Below are 17,524 nucleotides of genomic sequence, written 5' to 3'. Positions count from 1 at the left end.
GTAAAGACTGAGGAGGTTATTTGTTCGTTTTGTTTCTTGAAAGGAAAAGAGCATTTAACAATTGTGTATGCAATTATGTTACTGTAGAGGCATGAAATATGTTTGATAAACTGTTGATGTTCCGATTGAATCTCTGAGAGATTTCCGTGAACAGCTTGAGATGAAAGCAGCCGGAAGGACGGAAGAAGGTCTCGATATGAACTGAAGGTTTTGGCTCTCGTGTGCTAATTGTTAGTGCTTTCTTTGTACTCTTTTATTGATTATCAGCCGAGTCCTTAATCTAATAAGATCAAGACTATTTTGCTCACGGCTGATTGATAACTGAACTTTTGAGGAAGCTTTAAGAGGTGTATGATTATGTAAGTCAACTGCAAGTTTATTCTGTTAATGTATATCTTTTTTTTGTTGGAAGAGAGTAGAGAAGTGAGGTGCTTATATTAATAAGAATAGGTTTTGGCGCTGCCTACATGTGTTGTCTAAAAGAGTTCAATCGTAGATAAGGCGATGGCTCGAACCCTCGGCCTAACCTTCGAAAAGTGTAACGTGACGGTCATTGGAGCCAACGCAGTGAAGACGCAAGCAAAGAAGGGAGTCAACCTTACCTTCTCGTCAAGGTACTGTCAGTTCCAAGACAACATCTCGTGTCTGATTTCGGACAACCCCACGAGACGGATCCCGTCGGCGAGAATCGAGACAGCTGCCTGGCACATCCCGAGCGACGTGTTCCTGGCAGACCCGAAGTTCAGCGAGCCGCACGAGATCGACCTGGTCATGGCGTCGAACTACGTGTGGAACTTGCTGCGAACGGATCGAGTGAAATTGGCGAACGGCACCGTGACTCTGCGTGAAACCGATCTGGGCTGGATCGTGACTGGCATGTACGACTCGTTCCAGCAGCTGAGTTGCCAAGTCGTCCACTCGAACATCACGCTGAAGGATCATCTGAACAACGCAATCGAGAAGTTCTGGCTGGTCGAAGAACTAGCCGACAAGCAGTTGCAAACCAACGAAGAACAGGAAGTGGAAGAGCACTTTCGCGGCACCCGCGGCCGCGACGAAAGTGGCCGCTTCGTCGTCCAGTTGCCGTTCAAGGACACGGTTCTTGAGCTGGGCGACAACCGAGTCCAGGCGTTGAGAAGATTCAACCTGCTGGAGCGCCGTCTGACGCGCAACCCGGAACTCCGAGAACAGTACACGGCGTTCGTCGAAGAGTACGAGGCGCTGGGTCACTGCAAGGAGATTTATGAACAACAAGACCCACCAGAAGTGCGTAAGTACTACCTGCCGCACCACGCTGTGCTCAAACCGTCCAGTTCGTCCACGAAGCTGCGAGTGGTTTTCGACGCCAGCGCCAAGGCCGACAAGTACTCCCTGAACGATGTGTTGAAGTTGGGACCGACCGTCCAGAACGACCTGTTCTCCATCGTTCTTCGATTCCGTCGTCATCCGGTCGCATTAACCGCCGACGTGGTGAAGATATATCGACAGTGAATACTGAATATGTGGGACGAGCGATCATAACATTCATTTTGCTCCAGAAGAGGTGATAGTGAGTTGTTGAAGTTAAGATCAAATGGTTGACACAATTTGTTCCGCTGTAATGCTATGATTCTCATATTTGAAAGTTGGATGTCTTGATAAGGATGTTTTCATTGGCTTGCTTAAGGGATTTCAGATAAATTTAGGAAACGTCTTGTTTTGATGGAGACGGCTTGATTGTTGACATGACTTGGTTGTTTGGAAGCAGACGCGTTTCGAAATAGTTGTTCAATAAGCGAATGTCTAGCTCACCCTGGGTGCCTAAGTGTATGAAAGTACGGCACGGGGCGAAGGCGCTGAATACCCATATTTACACTTAGAATTGTTGGGCACTCGCCGCGGAGTATGAACCGGCGACCACTGGATTGTGAGTCCGTTTGCTTGCTCCACGCGAAAGGGTCATTGAAATAGTTAATCTCACAAGATTGCTCCGTAAGGGGTAGAGGAAACTATGGAGCTCTAGCGTAACGTATTAAAATGAATCTGCTTCACAAATAGGGATTAAATATTGTTATCAGCATGCTCCATGGAGAATGTAGGAATTGAAGAATCATCCTTAATTCATACTGTTAAATAAAACGAATGAAAAATGGGTCAATGCTGGAATTAGGGTTCTAAGACTTTCTAAAGACAGTTGAATCAGAGGGAGATTTTTTTTCTCGCTTATTTTCATCGGACAAGGAGAGAGATGTAGAGTTATGAGTAGTTCCAAGTGTAGCATCTACACATAAAATGAGTAAACCAAGTTCAGCGTGTAAGTGGAGAGATGTGTCAGACGAACGAACGAACATGAGCGAGAGAGTAAATGTCAAGCGTCAGTTGTGATTGAATTGCAGCATGGAACGGATGTGTGTTAGGAGAGTGAAGACTCTACAAAGACCTATGATTGTTATCAAAAATATTCGGATATTAAAATAAAATCATTCTTGATTTAGAAAATTCAGCTTTTTTTCTGTTTTAAAAGCTATCAATCTCTAACTCCTGCGTCCGAAGTTCCAGTCCAAGTCGCACATCTTTTTGACTTTCATTAAAGATTGGTTTATAAACCATGAACAGCTAAATATTTAAATGTTTAATGTATAGGTTTGGAAAAAAAAGCAAATTTAAACTAGCAATTGAAAACGATATTTTGATTACTTCAGAATCTGCCTTGGTCAGATAACCCGCGTCAGTGACAATTTGGACAATTTGCGACGACCATTAATATAGCGTACTGGCCAAACCGCGGGCGGTTGACGCACAGTTCGATGGGCGTCTCGTGGTCCCGTCCTACGGGGGCCAACTCCAGTTTTGAAGGTAGCGGATAGCTCGGTAGCGGACAGCTCGATTCAACCAAGTGAATTACAAAGACAAGTTCAAATTCTGCTCTAATCCGTGAACTGATCCGGATAGTCGATGAGCTGCCGATGTGCTGGACATGACGGCCAACGGTCCTGCCGATAGACAAATGCTGGAACAATTCGAACTAGTTCGCTGGTTGCAAGAACCATGCGACTGAAAACAAAAATGCAAACATTTTCCAAGTTTTTTTTCCATCGCAACCACCGGTTTGCTGCGATTTGTTTGGCGGGTTTTAAAAATCTTCCATGTCAAACGGCGGGATATAAAAGTCATTGTTTATGTTTTTGACATTAGTTTACATGAAGAATTGCGCGATTTTTAACATTTCGGACGTTCAACATTCGAACGCCATCTTCGCTTAAAAACCTGGATTATTCCCAGTCAATTCAATTCGAATTGGGTCCTAAAATGAAGCTTAGATTGCTGATATTATTGTTTACAGCGCTACATCTTATTTTTTCTGAGTACAATGACCCTTTTGTACGATCACAAAGATTTTAAAATGGATTTTTAAATCAATTTTGAAAAATTAACCTCGCGGTCCTTCTTGACAGAAAAGGTCCTACTTGACAGCTCGTTCCAAGGGGACCATAGTTGATCCATCGAAAAAATGTTGTTGGCCTTAAAGGCTGGTATGCTGATCGGAAGGAACGCAAAACTCCATATAAATAAACGCCCAAGAAACGGTCACGAAAAGATTTTTCTTAAGCGGTACGCAGCTGAAAAGTAGCAGAAACGGAAAGATTGCGTTTGACGTTTCTTCGCGCGGTGCTTGTTTGTTATATGTTTTAATGAAAAAATCAAAGAATTGTAATTTTCCTTTTTGATTGCGACTGATAATTAAAAACGTTTTAAATAATTTTGTATTGGATATAATAATATTTCAAATTCCCGCCGAATCTCAAAATGCAGAATATTGAAATTTAAAGGACAGATTTAGTTTATTGGTCGAAATGGAGTAAAAAAAAAGAAGTTGTCTTTATAGATGTCGGCCATCGTGTCACCAACTATTTATTGCTAGTACCAACCAGTACTCTGTATTACGAGTCCCCTGCGCTGTCCGATTGATCCACACTCGCGGGACCAAAATGAAGTAAATCAGAGTGAAATTTAACTGGACAATAATCATAAAAATATCTATGTTCTTACTGAGAATACAATAATAATCTGAAATTTTGAAATCCAACCAAACAAAAAATAAAAAAATATTAAAAAACAAACATTTCAGAAATTTTAAATATCATTTTTTTTTAAATAATAAAGAAAATTGCAACAAAAATCTGCAATTTGGAAATTAAAAATTAAAAATATGCAGAATTGAATAATAATTTTAATATTAAAGTTTTTATAAATTCAATAGCTCAAAAATGTTAAAATTCGAAACGAATGTACAAGTCGAAATTTCAAAAGTTTTAAAAATCGGAAATATAGAAATTCGTAAATACAAATTTACGAAAACCTCGAAATTATAACAATCAAAAACTCTATTTCTTCCAAAATTTAAAAAATCTAGAATGAAAAATTAAGAATTTAAGAATTTATGGATTCAAGAAAAAAAATTAAACATTTGTAATCAATTTGTACCAGCCTTATTTTAAAATTTCCAAATTTCCTGACTTCCTAATTTCCTGATATCCTAGTTTCCGAATATCCTAATTTCCTTATTTCCTAATTTCCATATTTCCTAATTTCCATATTTCCTAATTTCCAAATTTCCTTATTTCCTAACTTCCTAAACTCCTAATTTCCTAATTTCCTTACTTCCTAATTTCCTAACTTCTTATCTTCCTAATTTCCTAAATTCCTGATATCTCAATTTCCCAATTTTCTAACTTCCTCACTTCCTAATATGCTAATTTCCTAATTTAATTTCCTATCTTCCTTACTTCCTAATTTCCTAATTTCAAAATTTCCTAATTTCTTAATTTCCAAATTTCCTAACTTCCTAACATCCTTATTTCCTTACATATTAACTTCCTAATTTCATAATTTCCTAATTTCTTAATTTCCTTGTTTCCTTATTTCATAATTTCCTTATTTTCTTATTTTCTTTATTTTACTAATTTGCTAATATCATAATTTCAAATTTCTTTATTCCCTGATTTCCTAATTTCCTAATTTTTTAATTTCCTTATTTCATAATTACATAATTTTTTAATTTCCTTATTTCATAATAACATAATTTTTTAATTATAGTTTTTCTAGTTTTAGAATTTAAGAATTTCTAATTTTCTGTTTTTTTTAAAGAAATTTTCAATTATTGATTTCTTAATTTTGTTTATAATTGTTGTTAAAAGTTTTTGAATAAACATTTTTAATCTATTTAATTTTAACTTTTGAATATTTTTAATCTTTTTATTTTTTCCTCGAAAGAATCTCAAGCGCGCACACCGTCAATCGCGCTCATACCGAACTGTCAACTTTTCTTGGGGGGCCGGGTCACGAAAAGAACACGCAACATTTCTTGACCGCGTTCCTTCCGATCAGCATACCGTACTTTAAAATGAAAAAAAAAGATCAGAAATGGTTTTTGATCGTGTTTAAAAAAACACTTATTAAAAAACGTGTAAAAACCAAGGTAAAAACACGATTAAAAACCATTTCTGATCACTTTTTTTCATTTTAATGCTAATTTTTTTTTTTGACAAGACAACATTTTTTCGATGGATCAACTATGGTCCCCTTGGAACGAGCTGTCAAGTAGGACCTTTTCTGTCAAGAAGGACCGCGAGGTTAATTTTTCAAAATTGTTTTAAAAATCAATTTTAAACTCTTTGTGGTCATACAAAAGGGTCATTGTACTCAGAAAAAAAAGATATAGCGCTGTAAACAATAATATCAGCAATCTAAGCTTCATTTCGAATTCGAATTGAACTGACTGGTTTTTATAACGCTACGATATTCGATGGGTAGTTTTTGAATGTTTTAATTATTAATTTCATACGACATTTTCAGAAACCATCGAGAGATGCTAGATCCCAGTTACGAAATATTCTAGCAGAGCCAGCAGAGCTGGTTCTGCCAGAATCTTGCTAGAAAGGTGGAACATTGCTGCTAGGAACATCCAGCTGAGTAAGAACTCTGCTAGAAACCTGCTGGAACGCCGTGACTGGGTTTCCTGTTCACATGAAAATAAATTTAATAACGTTACTTAATCCACCTTTAGGTGGTTGGTGCCTTCCTCATATTCATAAAGTCAATACATTCAGTAAAAATAGCAACATTCCCTTAACATGTTTAACAAATCAACTTTATTACTCATTTCTTTTGATATGGTTCGCAGACCATCAATATTTCTGGCTCATCGGCAAGGTCTGATAAAAAAAACCTATCCAACGATAGTTCGCATGGAAGATTCAGACAATATTTTTATCACAATATCTGAAATCCAACCTCTAAAAAGTGTATAAATAACACTTAAGTGTCAATAACTTTTAATAGGGTTGTTAGATCCTTGATGTTTTAGGCTCATTTGAAATGTCTTTCGATTATCTAACTAACGATGGGCCGCATGATGAACCCGGACATCATTTTTACTGAAATATCTGAGATCCGGCCTCCAAAAAGTGTATAAATAACACTTAAGTGCCAATAACTTTTGATAGGATTGTCAGATCCTTGATGTTTTAGGCTCATTTGAAAGGTCTTTCGATTATCTAAATAACGATGGGTCGCATGATGGACCTGGACATAATTTTCATTGAAATATCTGAGATCCGGCCTCCAAAAAGTGTATAAATAACACTTAAGTGCTAATAACTTTTGATAGGGTTATCAGATCTTCAATGTTTTGGGCTCATTGGAAAGGTCTTTTTAATACCTTTCTGAAAATGTATAACATGACAGGGTTTCTTACAAAAACCACCCTTTTTACAATCTTCCGGACATACGCCAAAATCGTTTTTTTAGCATAACTTTTGAAGTACTTAACTAAACTTGTTGATTTTAAATAGAGACCTATGGGACCCCAAGACGGATCGAATGAGACTAATACGGTCAAAATCCGTTCATCCAGTCCGGAGATAATCGAGTGACATTTTTTTTGTCCACCCACCTACACACATCCACACAGACATTTGCTCAGAACATGATTCTGAGTCGAGAGGTATACGTGAAGGTGGGTATACGAAATCAAATTAAGAAGTTCATTTTTCGAGTGATTTTATAGCCTTTCCTCAGTAAGGTGAGGAAGGCAAAAACCAAAAAAAAAACGGAAAGAACGACCACGTGGCGAAGGAGTTACGAAATCCCGTGCGCGCGCTTTCAAACAAGCGTTACTAGAAGGACGTTACAAGCGTTATGCAAGTGACGCCAAAAATCAACTGTGGCATTTTGACGTTTCTCCTTTTCTGCCGAATCAGCTGTTTCGCAATTTTCTGCTTGCGTGGTGCAAAACGTAAACAAAGGCAATTTTGTCTGAAGTTTTGTGAGTTTTTCGTGAAAAGTGGTCGTAATTTTCATGAAAAGCCGGTGATTTTGGCTTCCGCGATTGCTTACGTTCTAATGAAGTATTGTTTATTGAGTTGAGCGAAATTTTTCAGCATAAAACCATGGCTTTCACAGTGTTTAAGGTAATTTTAACATTGGAGGTCAATTTTGATGCCGGTTTTGACTTAATTTTTTTCAGAACGACAAGAAGCTTCCGCTGAACGAGTTAACCCTCCAGCTGGAGGAGGGCGGTTCTAAGCGTAGCCTCCCGGCTTTGGTAAGATTTCTTTAAACTGTTTAGATATTTGATAAATTGACTTTAATTTTTACCAGCACGAAAAGTGGTCCGAACCGCGGGTCTTCACCCGGTACGTGCCCTTCCCGTTCAAGGCGGGCGCGGTCGAGGAGGGTCCCGCCCTGGAGCAGTGGATCGCCGAAACTGGGTGGTTCATTAAGGATCTTCGATGGCTGTTGGGGTTGGAGCACTTTCGGTAAACACTAATTAATTATGTTGTTGAGTTTATACAAACTTTCAATCTTTGTAGCTTCTGGTCCACGATGGTCCACAACCGGGGCGCCATCGAAACCGTCATCTCGTTCACCCAAACGGCCATCCCGTACTACCTGGCGGGGGTGGTCCGCGGAGCGGCCACCGTCTATCCGCTCTACTCGGAAGCGCACCGGTTGACCATCCAGGTCATCTGCCGGCTGGTCACCCAGAGAGAGTCCGACCAGTGCTGGCTCGCGAAAGAGTTCCTCGGGGATCTGCTGTACCGGCACTATCTGGTGTCGGTTCCGCTGCTGGTCGAGCTGCTTCCGGTTTACGGCTGCGCGGACAACAAACCGCTGCTGACGCGCCTGCTCCAGACCGTGTTCAAGCTGCAGCCCAAGTACGTGCAGGATCTGAGCGTGGCGGTCAAGTTCCTGCAGGAGACGTTCAAAACCATCCAGCGCCAAATCGAGTCCGACCGGATCGAGGGCCAGGTCGCGAACGCGGCCACCCTCAACGACCTGGCCGTGTACACGCTGGACTGTTGCACGACCCTGGCCCTCCTCGTGGAACTCTACCCGGACTGTCGACCGGTCTGCGCCGACCTCGGCCTCGAGCAGTCCATCAGCGGCTTCTACGACAACACGCTCGTCCTCCTCTACAAAAACGTCTTCACCATGGACAACGAGTCGCCCTATCTGACCTACCTGAACGCGGCCCGCCGCGACCTCCTAGCCGCCTTCCGCGCCATCGTCCAGCTGCAGCTGGAAAAAGCCCGCGAAGGCGGCCCCAACTCCCTCAACCCAGCCGACAAATTCCTCTGCATTCTCACGGAATGCCTCTCGGAACCGATCTTCGTCCGCGACTACCAACGCCACTACCCACTCGACGAAGACCTGCACGAACTCAAGCAAACCGTTTCCGGGTTGGACCACTTCAAGCTGGATTTCGTCGCGAGCGCCTACTGCGGCGGGGAGGAAAACGGCAAACTGACCAACGGGCACGCCAGCAGCGATAGCGACGCGGAGGAGGAGGACGTCGTCGTTCCGAAGGAACCTGCTGCGCGAAGCGATGTGGAGTTGACCCCCGAGCAGAAGGTCGAGGCGGATGTGAGGAAGGTGTTGGACGTGTTGCCCCACCTGGGGGATGGGTACGTGAGGAAGATTCTGAAGCGATACGGGGACGATCCGGAGCAGGCGATTGCGGCGATTCTGGAGGGGAATCTGCCGCCGGATCTGGCGGAGGCCGACCCGGCCGAGCCGTACATTCCGCCGGACGTGAAGGATCGGTTCTTTGTGGAGACGGGTGAGTGGAAAATTTTAATTATTAAAAATTTTAAGTTTAAAGATTCACGAAATTTAAATTATAACATTCCAAAAGTGTCAAAGTTCAAAATTTAAATACACTTTTTTTTCTAAAAATAACATAATTTATCAATTTAGTACAATTTTAATATTTAAAAAAAAATAAAAAAACTGGAAACTGTTGAAATTGATATAATGAAAAAAATCAAAATTTTCCAGATTGACAAACATGACCAAATTGACAAAATGATCAAAAATACCAATCTTGTCATAATTTCACAACTGATAAAATTATCCAAATTGAAAAAAGGGTCAAATATTTCGAAAATGACCAAATTGTCAAAACTTACTAAGATTGCAACAAAAAAAAAACCAAAACCATGTAAAAATTGGCAACACTAAAAAAAATTCAAAATTATCAAAGCTGTCAAAATTAACAAAATTGATAAAATTGACAAAATTGGCAAACTAGCAAAATTTAATAAAATGCAAAATAGTCAAAACTGTCAAAATTTTCCACATTAGTAAAATGTTCTGAATGGACTTGGAATGGACAGAATTGCCAACAAAGTCAAAATTATCAAAATCAAAATTGGCAAAACTGACAAATTTAAAAATATGTTGAAATTTTCAAAATTAGAGAAACTGACAAAATTATCAAAGCTGAATACAAAAATGTCAAAACTTTTAAAATGATCAAAAATTACCAAATTGAAAAAATACAAAATAATAATTTTCGTAATTGACAACATCCATTGAAAAAAAAACTGTCAAAATTCAAAATGGTCAAAATTATCAAAACTGCCAAAATTGACAAAATTAACAAGAGTGTCAAAACTTTTAAAATAATTATTATTGTCAAAATTTACGCAAATGTCAACACTTTTTTTCTAAATTGAGAATATTTACGAAATTGACAATTGACAAAAATACTACATTAAATGTAGTATTTTTGTCAATTGTCAATTTCGTAAATATTCTCAATTTAGAAAAAAAGTGTTGACATTTGCGTAAATTTTGACAATAATAATTATTTTAAAAGTTTTGACACTCTTGTTGTCTTTGTAAATTTTACAAAATAAAAAAAATAAAAATTACTGAATTTACAAAATGGTAATAATTACATTGCCAAATTAAAGTTATTTGCAAAACTAATAAAAATTTCAAAATTTACCAGATCGACAGAATTAGTAAAATTGACAAAATTAAAAAAAAATAGAAGTTGACAAATTTGACAATAGTGTCAAAATTATCATAATTAAAATTGACCAAACTGACAAATTAAAAAAAGTCTCATTAAAAATAAGAAATATACAAAATTTCCAAAGTTAGCAACATTGATAAATATACAAAATTATAAGAAAAAATAAACAAATTGTCGAAATTGAAAAAAAAACAAAATTATTAAAATTGTAAAGTTTTACTAAATTGAATAAAATTACAATAATAACAAAACAAACTACAAAACTAATAAAAAATCGTCAAAATTTAAAAAATCGTTTACATTTTTAAAGTTGACAAAATAAACAAAATAGGCGAAACTGACCAAAAATTCAAACCAGTGACAAAATTGTTCAAATCGTCAAAATAGACAAAAAAAGTTTTATTTGAAGGTTAAAACAGAAGTTATAGAACCTATGAAAAATACGGAATTTTCTTAATTGAAAAATTAAAAAATTGCCAAAAATAATTAAAATGGCAAAACTAAACTTGACGGAACGTCAAAACCGTCAAATGAACAAAACAGTCAAATTGAAAAAAAAACTAAATTGATAAATTTGTCGCAATTTTTTAATTTTCAAATTGTCAAAACAGTCAAAAATTACAAAAATGTCAAAATTGAAAAAAAAAATAAAAATTTACAATATAGCTTAATTAAAACAAATTAAAACAGATTTCAAAAAAAAAATAAGAAAATTTTATATTGACAAATAAAAAAAACTAACAACATTGTCAAATGTCAGAAAATATAAAAATTGGAAAAAATCGAAATAAATCAAAATTTTCAAAAATTGACCAAAATGAGAAAAAGAAAAAAAGTGTGATTGTCAAACATGGCAATTTTGGAAAATTGTAAAAAATTTGCATAAAATAAGAAAACACACAGAATTAACAAAATTGTCAAAATTATTTCAAAATTGACGAAATTTACCATTGTGATTGAAATCACAAAATTTTAAAAGTTCACGAAATTGATGAAATTTTCTAAATATGTACAAATAAAAAAGTCGGTAAATTGAAAGATTATCAAAAATTATCGAAATTTACAAAATTGATATTTTTTTCAAAATTAACAATATCAACAAAATTTACAAAAATGGTCAAAATTTATATTATAGACAAATTTTACAAAATTCACAAAATTGATAAAATTGACAACTGGCCAAAAATTTAGAAAATATCTCAAAATTGTCAAAGTAACCCGAATTGACAAAATTGTTAACATTATCATCATTGTCAAAATTGAAAAAGAATACAAAATTAACAGAATAAAAAAAATAGACGATATCGACCAAACTGACAAACTTTACAAATTCGAAAAAGCTGAAAAATTTATCAAATTATAAGTTATCAATTGATTAAACTAACAAAATTGAAAAAAATTACAGTACTTGTTCGGTAACTGGGCTGCTTTTTAACTGTGAAATTTTAAGTCACAATTGAAGGAAACATGAATAATCAGCTTTGGGCATAAAAAATGTAAAATTTTACTAATAAGACAAAATTAACAAAACTGTACAAAATAAAAAAATTGTATAGAAAATTTATAAAATTGACATAAATTCTAAAAAATTACAAAAAATCCTAAATTGTCAACATTTTTAAATTTACGGAAAAGTCAAAATTTAATCAAAAAAATCAGTATTGTCAAACTTGACAGAAATGACAAATTGTTAAAATTTAATGAATTTTGCTCATTTGACATAATTTTAATTACTTATAACATTTTAAAAATTAAATTAAAAAATAAACAGAAATTTTGAAGTTGCTTTTAAAGAGGAAACAAAGAATAATGTTCATGGCACCATATTTTTTTTTTTTTTTTCAAAAATTCCTTAAGTTTAAAGTAGAATCCGCCCATGACAACAAAACATGGCTCCATGAATATGTTTACAACGATCCCGTGAATGTGATTCATGAAATCATGAACAATGTTACGAAAATCATGAATGAAGTTTTTCACGATCCAATTTTCGTGTACAATTTTTGTGTATATTTTTTCTGCGTGGAATCGAGTCAGTTGACTGACTTCACTGACTGTTGATGACTACTTTTTGCCAAAATGGTTTCCGAGGACACTGGGTCACTGGGATCACCACGAACCTGTCAATCCGGAACATGGTCCACTGATAAACAAAAAAATCTAGAATCAGTGCGACATAGCAAAAACATCTACTGATTTGATTGTTGATTAAAGTATCCGACGTCATTTGGACGTTTTGGCCAGGTGGGGACCGATGAACCCGGAACATGGTCCGTAGTTTGAAAAAACGGTGCCAGATTTGGTGCGACATGTCAAAGTACATCTACTTGCGCCGCAAAGTTGATTACCACCATCTAAATTAGTGTCCGAGGTCATTTGCACATTTTGGCCATCTAGATCCGGTGAATCCGGAACATGGTCCATAGTAAAACTTTTTTTTCTCTCCTCTCAAATTTCCAGGCATCGAACGGCTCAACATCTACGACGGCGACGAGCTGGACGTGCTGACGCGGGACACGGTCCGCGGCGTCATCAAGCGGGGCAAGGGAATGCCGGGGCAGCCGCGGAACATGCGCGAAATGCTGGACGACAAGAGCCACGTGCGGGAGATGAAGACGCGGACGCGCTACCAGGAGTACCAGATTGTGTGCGACGAGTATGATGATGAGTACGATGACAGCTTCGATGCGATGGCCGACTCGGAGTCGAAGAAGATCCGGCTGACGAAGGAGATGCGGAACGCGCTGGTGGACGAGGAGGAGGAGGATGAGGAAGGTGGGGGTGAGGAGGAGGGGGAGTTTCAGCCGAGCAAGAAGCCGCTTGATTTCTGCGAGAATCCGGAAGTGGCTAGGGCGCGGTACGAGGAGAGGAGGAGGAGCAAGCAGCAGGCTAGGGGAGGAGGTGCGGGAGGGCCTTCCGGAAGTGGGGGTGGAGGTCAGCAAGCTCCGGAGAGGGATGTGGTGGGGAAGGCCAAGGGACAGGGCCAGGATAAGGCCGTGCTGCAGAACCGGAAGCACAAGAATGAAAATAAGGCGGCCAAGGGAAATCACAACCGGAAGGCGGGAGCGACCTTTAAGAGGAACAAGGGGATGATTCCGTCGTAAGAGGAAAGGGGATTCTGGACAGTGCTAAAGTTTGCTTGTAATAAATACGTATTGATGTCAAATTTAAGCTCTGTGTTTTGATTTAGTGAGCCGTTAATCAACTAACGGTTCCCACCATCTTTCTTTATCTTGGTCTGATGTACATACAAATCAAGCAAAACATTTGCTCACAATTTGACGAGAGGTGGAAAGCGAAATGTCAAATCTAGATTAAATTTTTAAAAAGTCCTATCTGCATAGGAAACCCATGACTCATAGGCTGTTTTGAAAATTTACTCGAGAAATCAGCGTTATTGAACAAACTATAGTAGACAAAATAACAATAATTTATTAGACGTGTCTAGCCCCTCGGCAGCACGAGCCCTGTTTGAAAAATGTCGTACGAGTTGTCGCGCGGTTTTGATTTTAACCGTGTCGATATCGATTGGTCGAAAGGACGAAAAATTTTCGACATGCCTGACATTGTTTTTTCCATCGATTTGGGGTACGTCCCCCCCCCCCCCCCCCTTTCGAAGTTGGCCCGAACAATCAGGGGGCAAAAAATATTTTTTTCAAAAAACTTCAAAATTTCAATGATTGTTTAAGTAAAATCAGCTGAAATCAATTTAAAATGCATTTCCCTGCGATTAGAATCATTTTTAGCATGTTTCGGTTGATTTAAAAATCCCTACAATTTTTGAAAATTTTCGATACATAAGTTTTTTTTTTCGCAGAAATTTTTTTTTTCGCAAATCTTTCATTTTTTTGAAAATGAATGATTGCAAAACAACTGATCTAGTGTAAAATGCATTTTAAAACACTTTTTCCATGCAAGTGCTGAAACTATGGCTTGTTATTTCAATATTTATATATTTTTTTATTTTTTTTGCTTCCCTCTCGACCCCGGTCTAAGCCGAGGGACAAAAACTTTGAAAAATATTTCTGTCGGCCTTATCCAATACTTAATTCCAAATAAAAAAATTTAAATCAAAAATCTTAATTTTAAAACTATAGCATTTCAAAACTTCTGAATGCAAGAATTTCAAAATTCAGAATTTCTTAAAATTTTTGATATTGTGCAAATTGTTAATATTCTTTAATTCTAGAATTTAATAATTCTTAAATTCACAAAGTCCTGGTTCACCAAAACATTACAAAAAAAATCTGAAATTCTAAAATATTTAAGATTTGAAATTAAAAAATCTCAAATACTAAAATTCTGTAATTCTTAAATACGTTTAAATTCTAACATGATAAAATCCTTAAATTCTCAGAATTAAAAAAAATCCTAGGTGTTCTTCATACGAGTTGGAATTTTGAATTCTAAATTTCTAAAAAGTATGAGTTCTAGAATTTTAATTGTTTTAAATTTTGAAATTTAAAAAAATCTTTTTTTTTATTTTAAAATTTTTAGAAATTTGAAAAAAAAATTACATCAATTTAAATATTTTTTAAAACCTGAAAATTTTAAAAAAAATATAACAAATCAAAAAATAAAATATTAAGGCCATTGCAAATATTTTTCAAAGTTTATGTCGTCAAAATTTGTCCGAAAAATCAAAGGGCAAAAAAATATTTTTTCAAACAACCTAAAATTTTTATGAAAATAGAAGTGAAATCAACTGAAAACAATCTAAAATGCATTTTTCTGCATTGATAATTATATTTAGCATGTTTGGGCTGGATTGAAAATATTTGGAATTTTTGTAAAATTCCAATGCACAGCACCGCAAAACTTTTTTTTTGGAAAAAAAAATAAAATTTTCGTCAATACTTAGCTATTTGGAAACTAATGATTGCAAAACAACTGGACAGGTGTATCATGCATTTTAAAACACTTGTTTTTATTCAAATATTGAAACAATAGCTCATAAATTCAATATTTGAACTTTTTTATTTTTTTTGCCCCCCTCCCCCCCCCCCCGGATTTGGTCAGAGGCGAGGGACATAAACTTCAAAAAATATTTGCAACGGCCTAAATTTGAAAAATAAAATTACAAAAAAAAATCGAAAGATTATAATAATTCTAAAATACTATAAAATTGATAAAAATATTAGTTTTAAAATTCCACAAATTCTAAAATGTAATTCATAATTCTAATTGTTTTATATTTTGAATTTCTAGAAATTCTTAAATTCGAAATATTAAAAAATATTTATAAAAACAAAATAGAAAAATTAAAAAAATCGAATTCTAAAAGTTTTTCAAAAAATTCTTATTTCAAAATTTTCTAAAACTTGAAAATCACCAAAAATTAAAAAAAAAAAAGTTTTTTTTAATTTTTTTTAATAAACAAAATAAAAAAAATAATTACAATTAAATAATTCTTAATGTTTTATATTTTGAAATTCTAAACATTTTCAAAATTCTAAAAGTTTTAACAACATTTTTCTAAAATCCCAAAAATCCTAATAAAAAATTATAAAAATTCCAAATTCAATAAAAAAATTTAAAATCTAGCATTGTGAAAATTTAAAATACCAAAAAATAATGGGATTACTTTAAAAACAATTGACTTTTGAAGAATATTAGAATGATATTTCTAAAACTCTTAATATTTAATAATATTACTCCTTACAAATCTTCACAGTTTTATAGTTCTTAAAATATATCAAGGAATTTTGAAATTCTAAATTTTTAATGTCCTAAAATTCAAACATGCTAACATTATGAAATTATAGCATACATACTTAAATTACTTCAAAAAATTAAATTATAATATTCTCAGATTTTAAAATTAATTGCAATAACTTGAGTTTTACGCGTTATTTTTTAACTTTTAAAACTTCAGATGTCTTCATTTTTAATTCTTTTTAATGTTTAAACTTTTGAAAAGTCTTAAATATAGTTTTTTTTATTTTAAAAATACATTTTTGAAATGCCAAATAATGTAATTAAGCAATTGTCGCAGTTTATAGAGTTTATCTTGCTCATTCCACTGCATTTTTCAGCAAGGTAAGAAAAGAAAAAAAACTTCTCGGAGGTTTCACAAGATTAAATGGGGTCCAACACAGAATGGAAAATCACTGGACTGTTTACAAAAAGGTTATATTGAAGAAATTGTGTGATTTGATGTCTCAGTCGATTTATGCAAAAAACGTATGACATACGCGCAAAAGTCGCACGACATTGTCGTGCGTCGTCGTACGATTGCACGGACGACAAACAACGAACGTCTGACGGACTTTTCAGTCAGGGAACGAACAAAAAATGCCACAGTTGATTCATACTCTCCGCCGGCAAGCGCGCCATCTCTGTTTGGGTAGCGATCCAAGTAGGCGTTACGTTTAACGGATTTGCACGCTCAAGAGGTTTGAATAAGTTAAGTGAAGCTTTTTACCTTCAATGTGTTTCACAGAACGTAATTAAAACACACATTTAGTTGGTTTAAGACGAATTTGCGAGTTTTTATTTGTATAATTCTAAGGGTTCATGCTTTTTGTTTTGCAGTAGGTAGGATTAAATACATCGTAGTTTTACTTCTTCATTCGAATTTCGCTGGGAACGCGCGCGCTATTTACACTTACATTTTATCGACTAATTTTCTCGGTTTGGTTTTGCCGTGTATTTGCGATTAAAATAATTCAACAATTCCTCTAGTCCTCGTACCAATCAATAAACCGTCTTGCTTAGCGTCGAATATTTCCGCGGGGTTGTTCAGAATTTGATTCTATGTGTTTCATTTATTTTATTTTTTGTTGGGTTTGCTGTTACTTTTTGTTGTTTTGTTTGCTCCGATCATTAAGCTTGTTTTATCCTAACGTCAACGACGACTCCTTCTTCATTCTATTCTATAGAGCGATGAATTGAGAAATGGCACCATTTATAATTAATTTTATCTGTTTTGCTTCCGTTGCTTAATATATAATTTTCTCTTAAATATGCGATGCTTCGCATCGCCATTTTTTCAACTTTATTTTCTCTTCTTCTTTTTTACTGGTTAAATGTATAAATATATGTGTATGTAGAAGGTAAAATTTTGCCTCTCTCTCTGTTTTGCTTACTTTTCTAAGACTTGCATCACGTGTCGCACGCTTATTTTCATTTATTTATCTTCTTTTTCTTCGTATAACTAACACGAGTCACTACTTTGAGTTTCTTTTCAATGTTTCGTCACTATTTACAACACCGCCT

General features: G+C 35.5%; 2 protein-coding genes across 2 annotated transcripts; both read left to right on the top strand.

The window, feature by feature from the left end:
* Positions 1 to 504: 504 nt before the first annotated feature.
* LOC120427553 (uncharacterized) lies at positions 505 to 1,491 on the top strand. Its single transcript, XM_039592429.1, has one exon. The coding sequence runs from the start codon at positions 505 to 507 to the stop codon at positions 1,489 to 1,491; it is 987 nt and encodes a 328-aa protein (XP_039448363.1).
* A 5,811-nt stretch (positions 1,492 to 7,302) lies between these two features.
* On the top strand, positions 7,303 to 13,477 carry LOC120427554 (activating signal cointegrator 1 complex subunit 2). Its single transcript, XM_039592430.2, has 5 exons — positions 7,303 to 7,451; positions 7,508 to 7,585; positions 7,642 to 7,799; positions 7,854 to 9,103; positions 12,767 to 13,477. The coding sequence occupies exons 1-5, from the start codon at positions 7,431 to 7,433 to the stop codon at positions 13,408 to 13,410; spliced, it is 2,151 nt and encodes a 716-aa protein (XP_039448364.2). The 5' UTR covers positions 7,303 to 7,430; the 3' UTR covers positions 13,411 to 13,477.
* The last annotated feature ends 4,047 nt before the right edge of the window (positions 13,478 to 17,524 follow it).

The sequence above is a fragment of the Culex pipiens genome, chromosome 1, assembly GCF_016801865.2.
Source record: "Culex pipiens pallens isolate TS chromosome 1, TS_CPP_V2, whole genome shotgun sequence".
Taxonomy (NCBI): Eukaryota; Metazoa; Arthropoda; class Insecta; order Diptera; family Culicidae; genus Culex; species Culex pipiens.
Note: the sequence above shows the minus strand (reverse complement) of the source record. Positions and strands in the feature narration are given on the sequence as shown.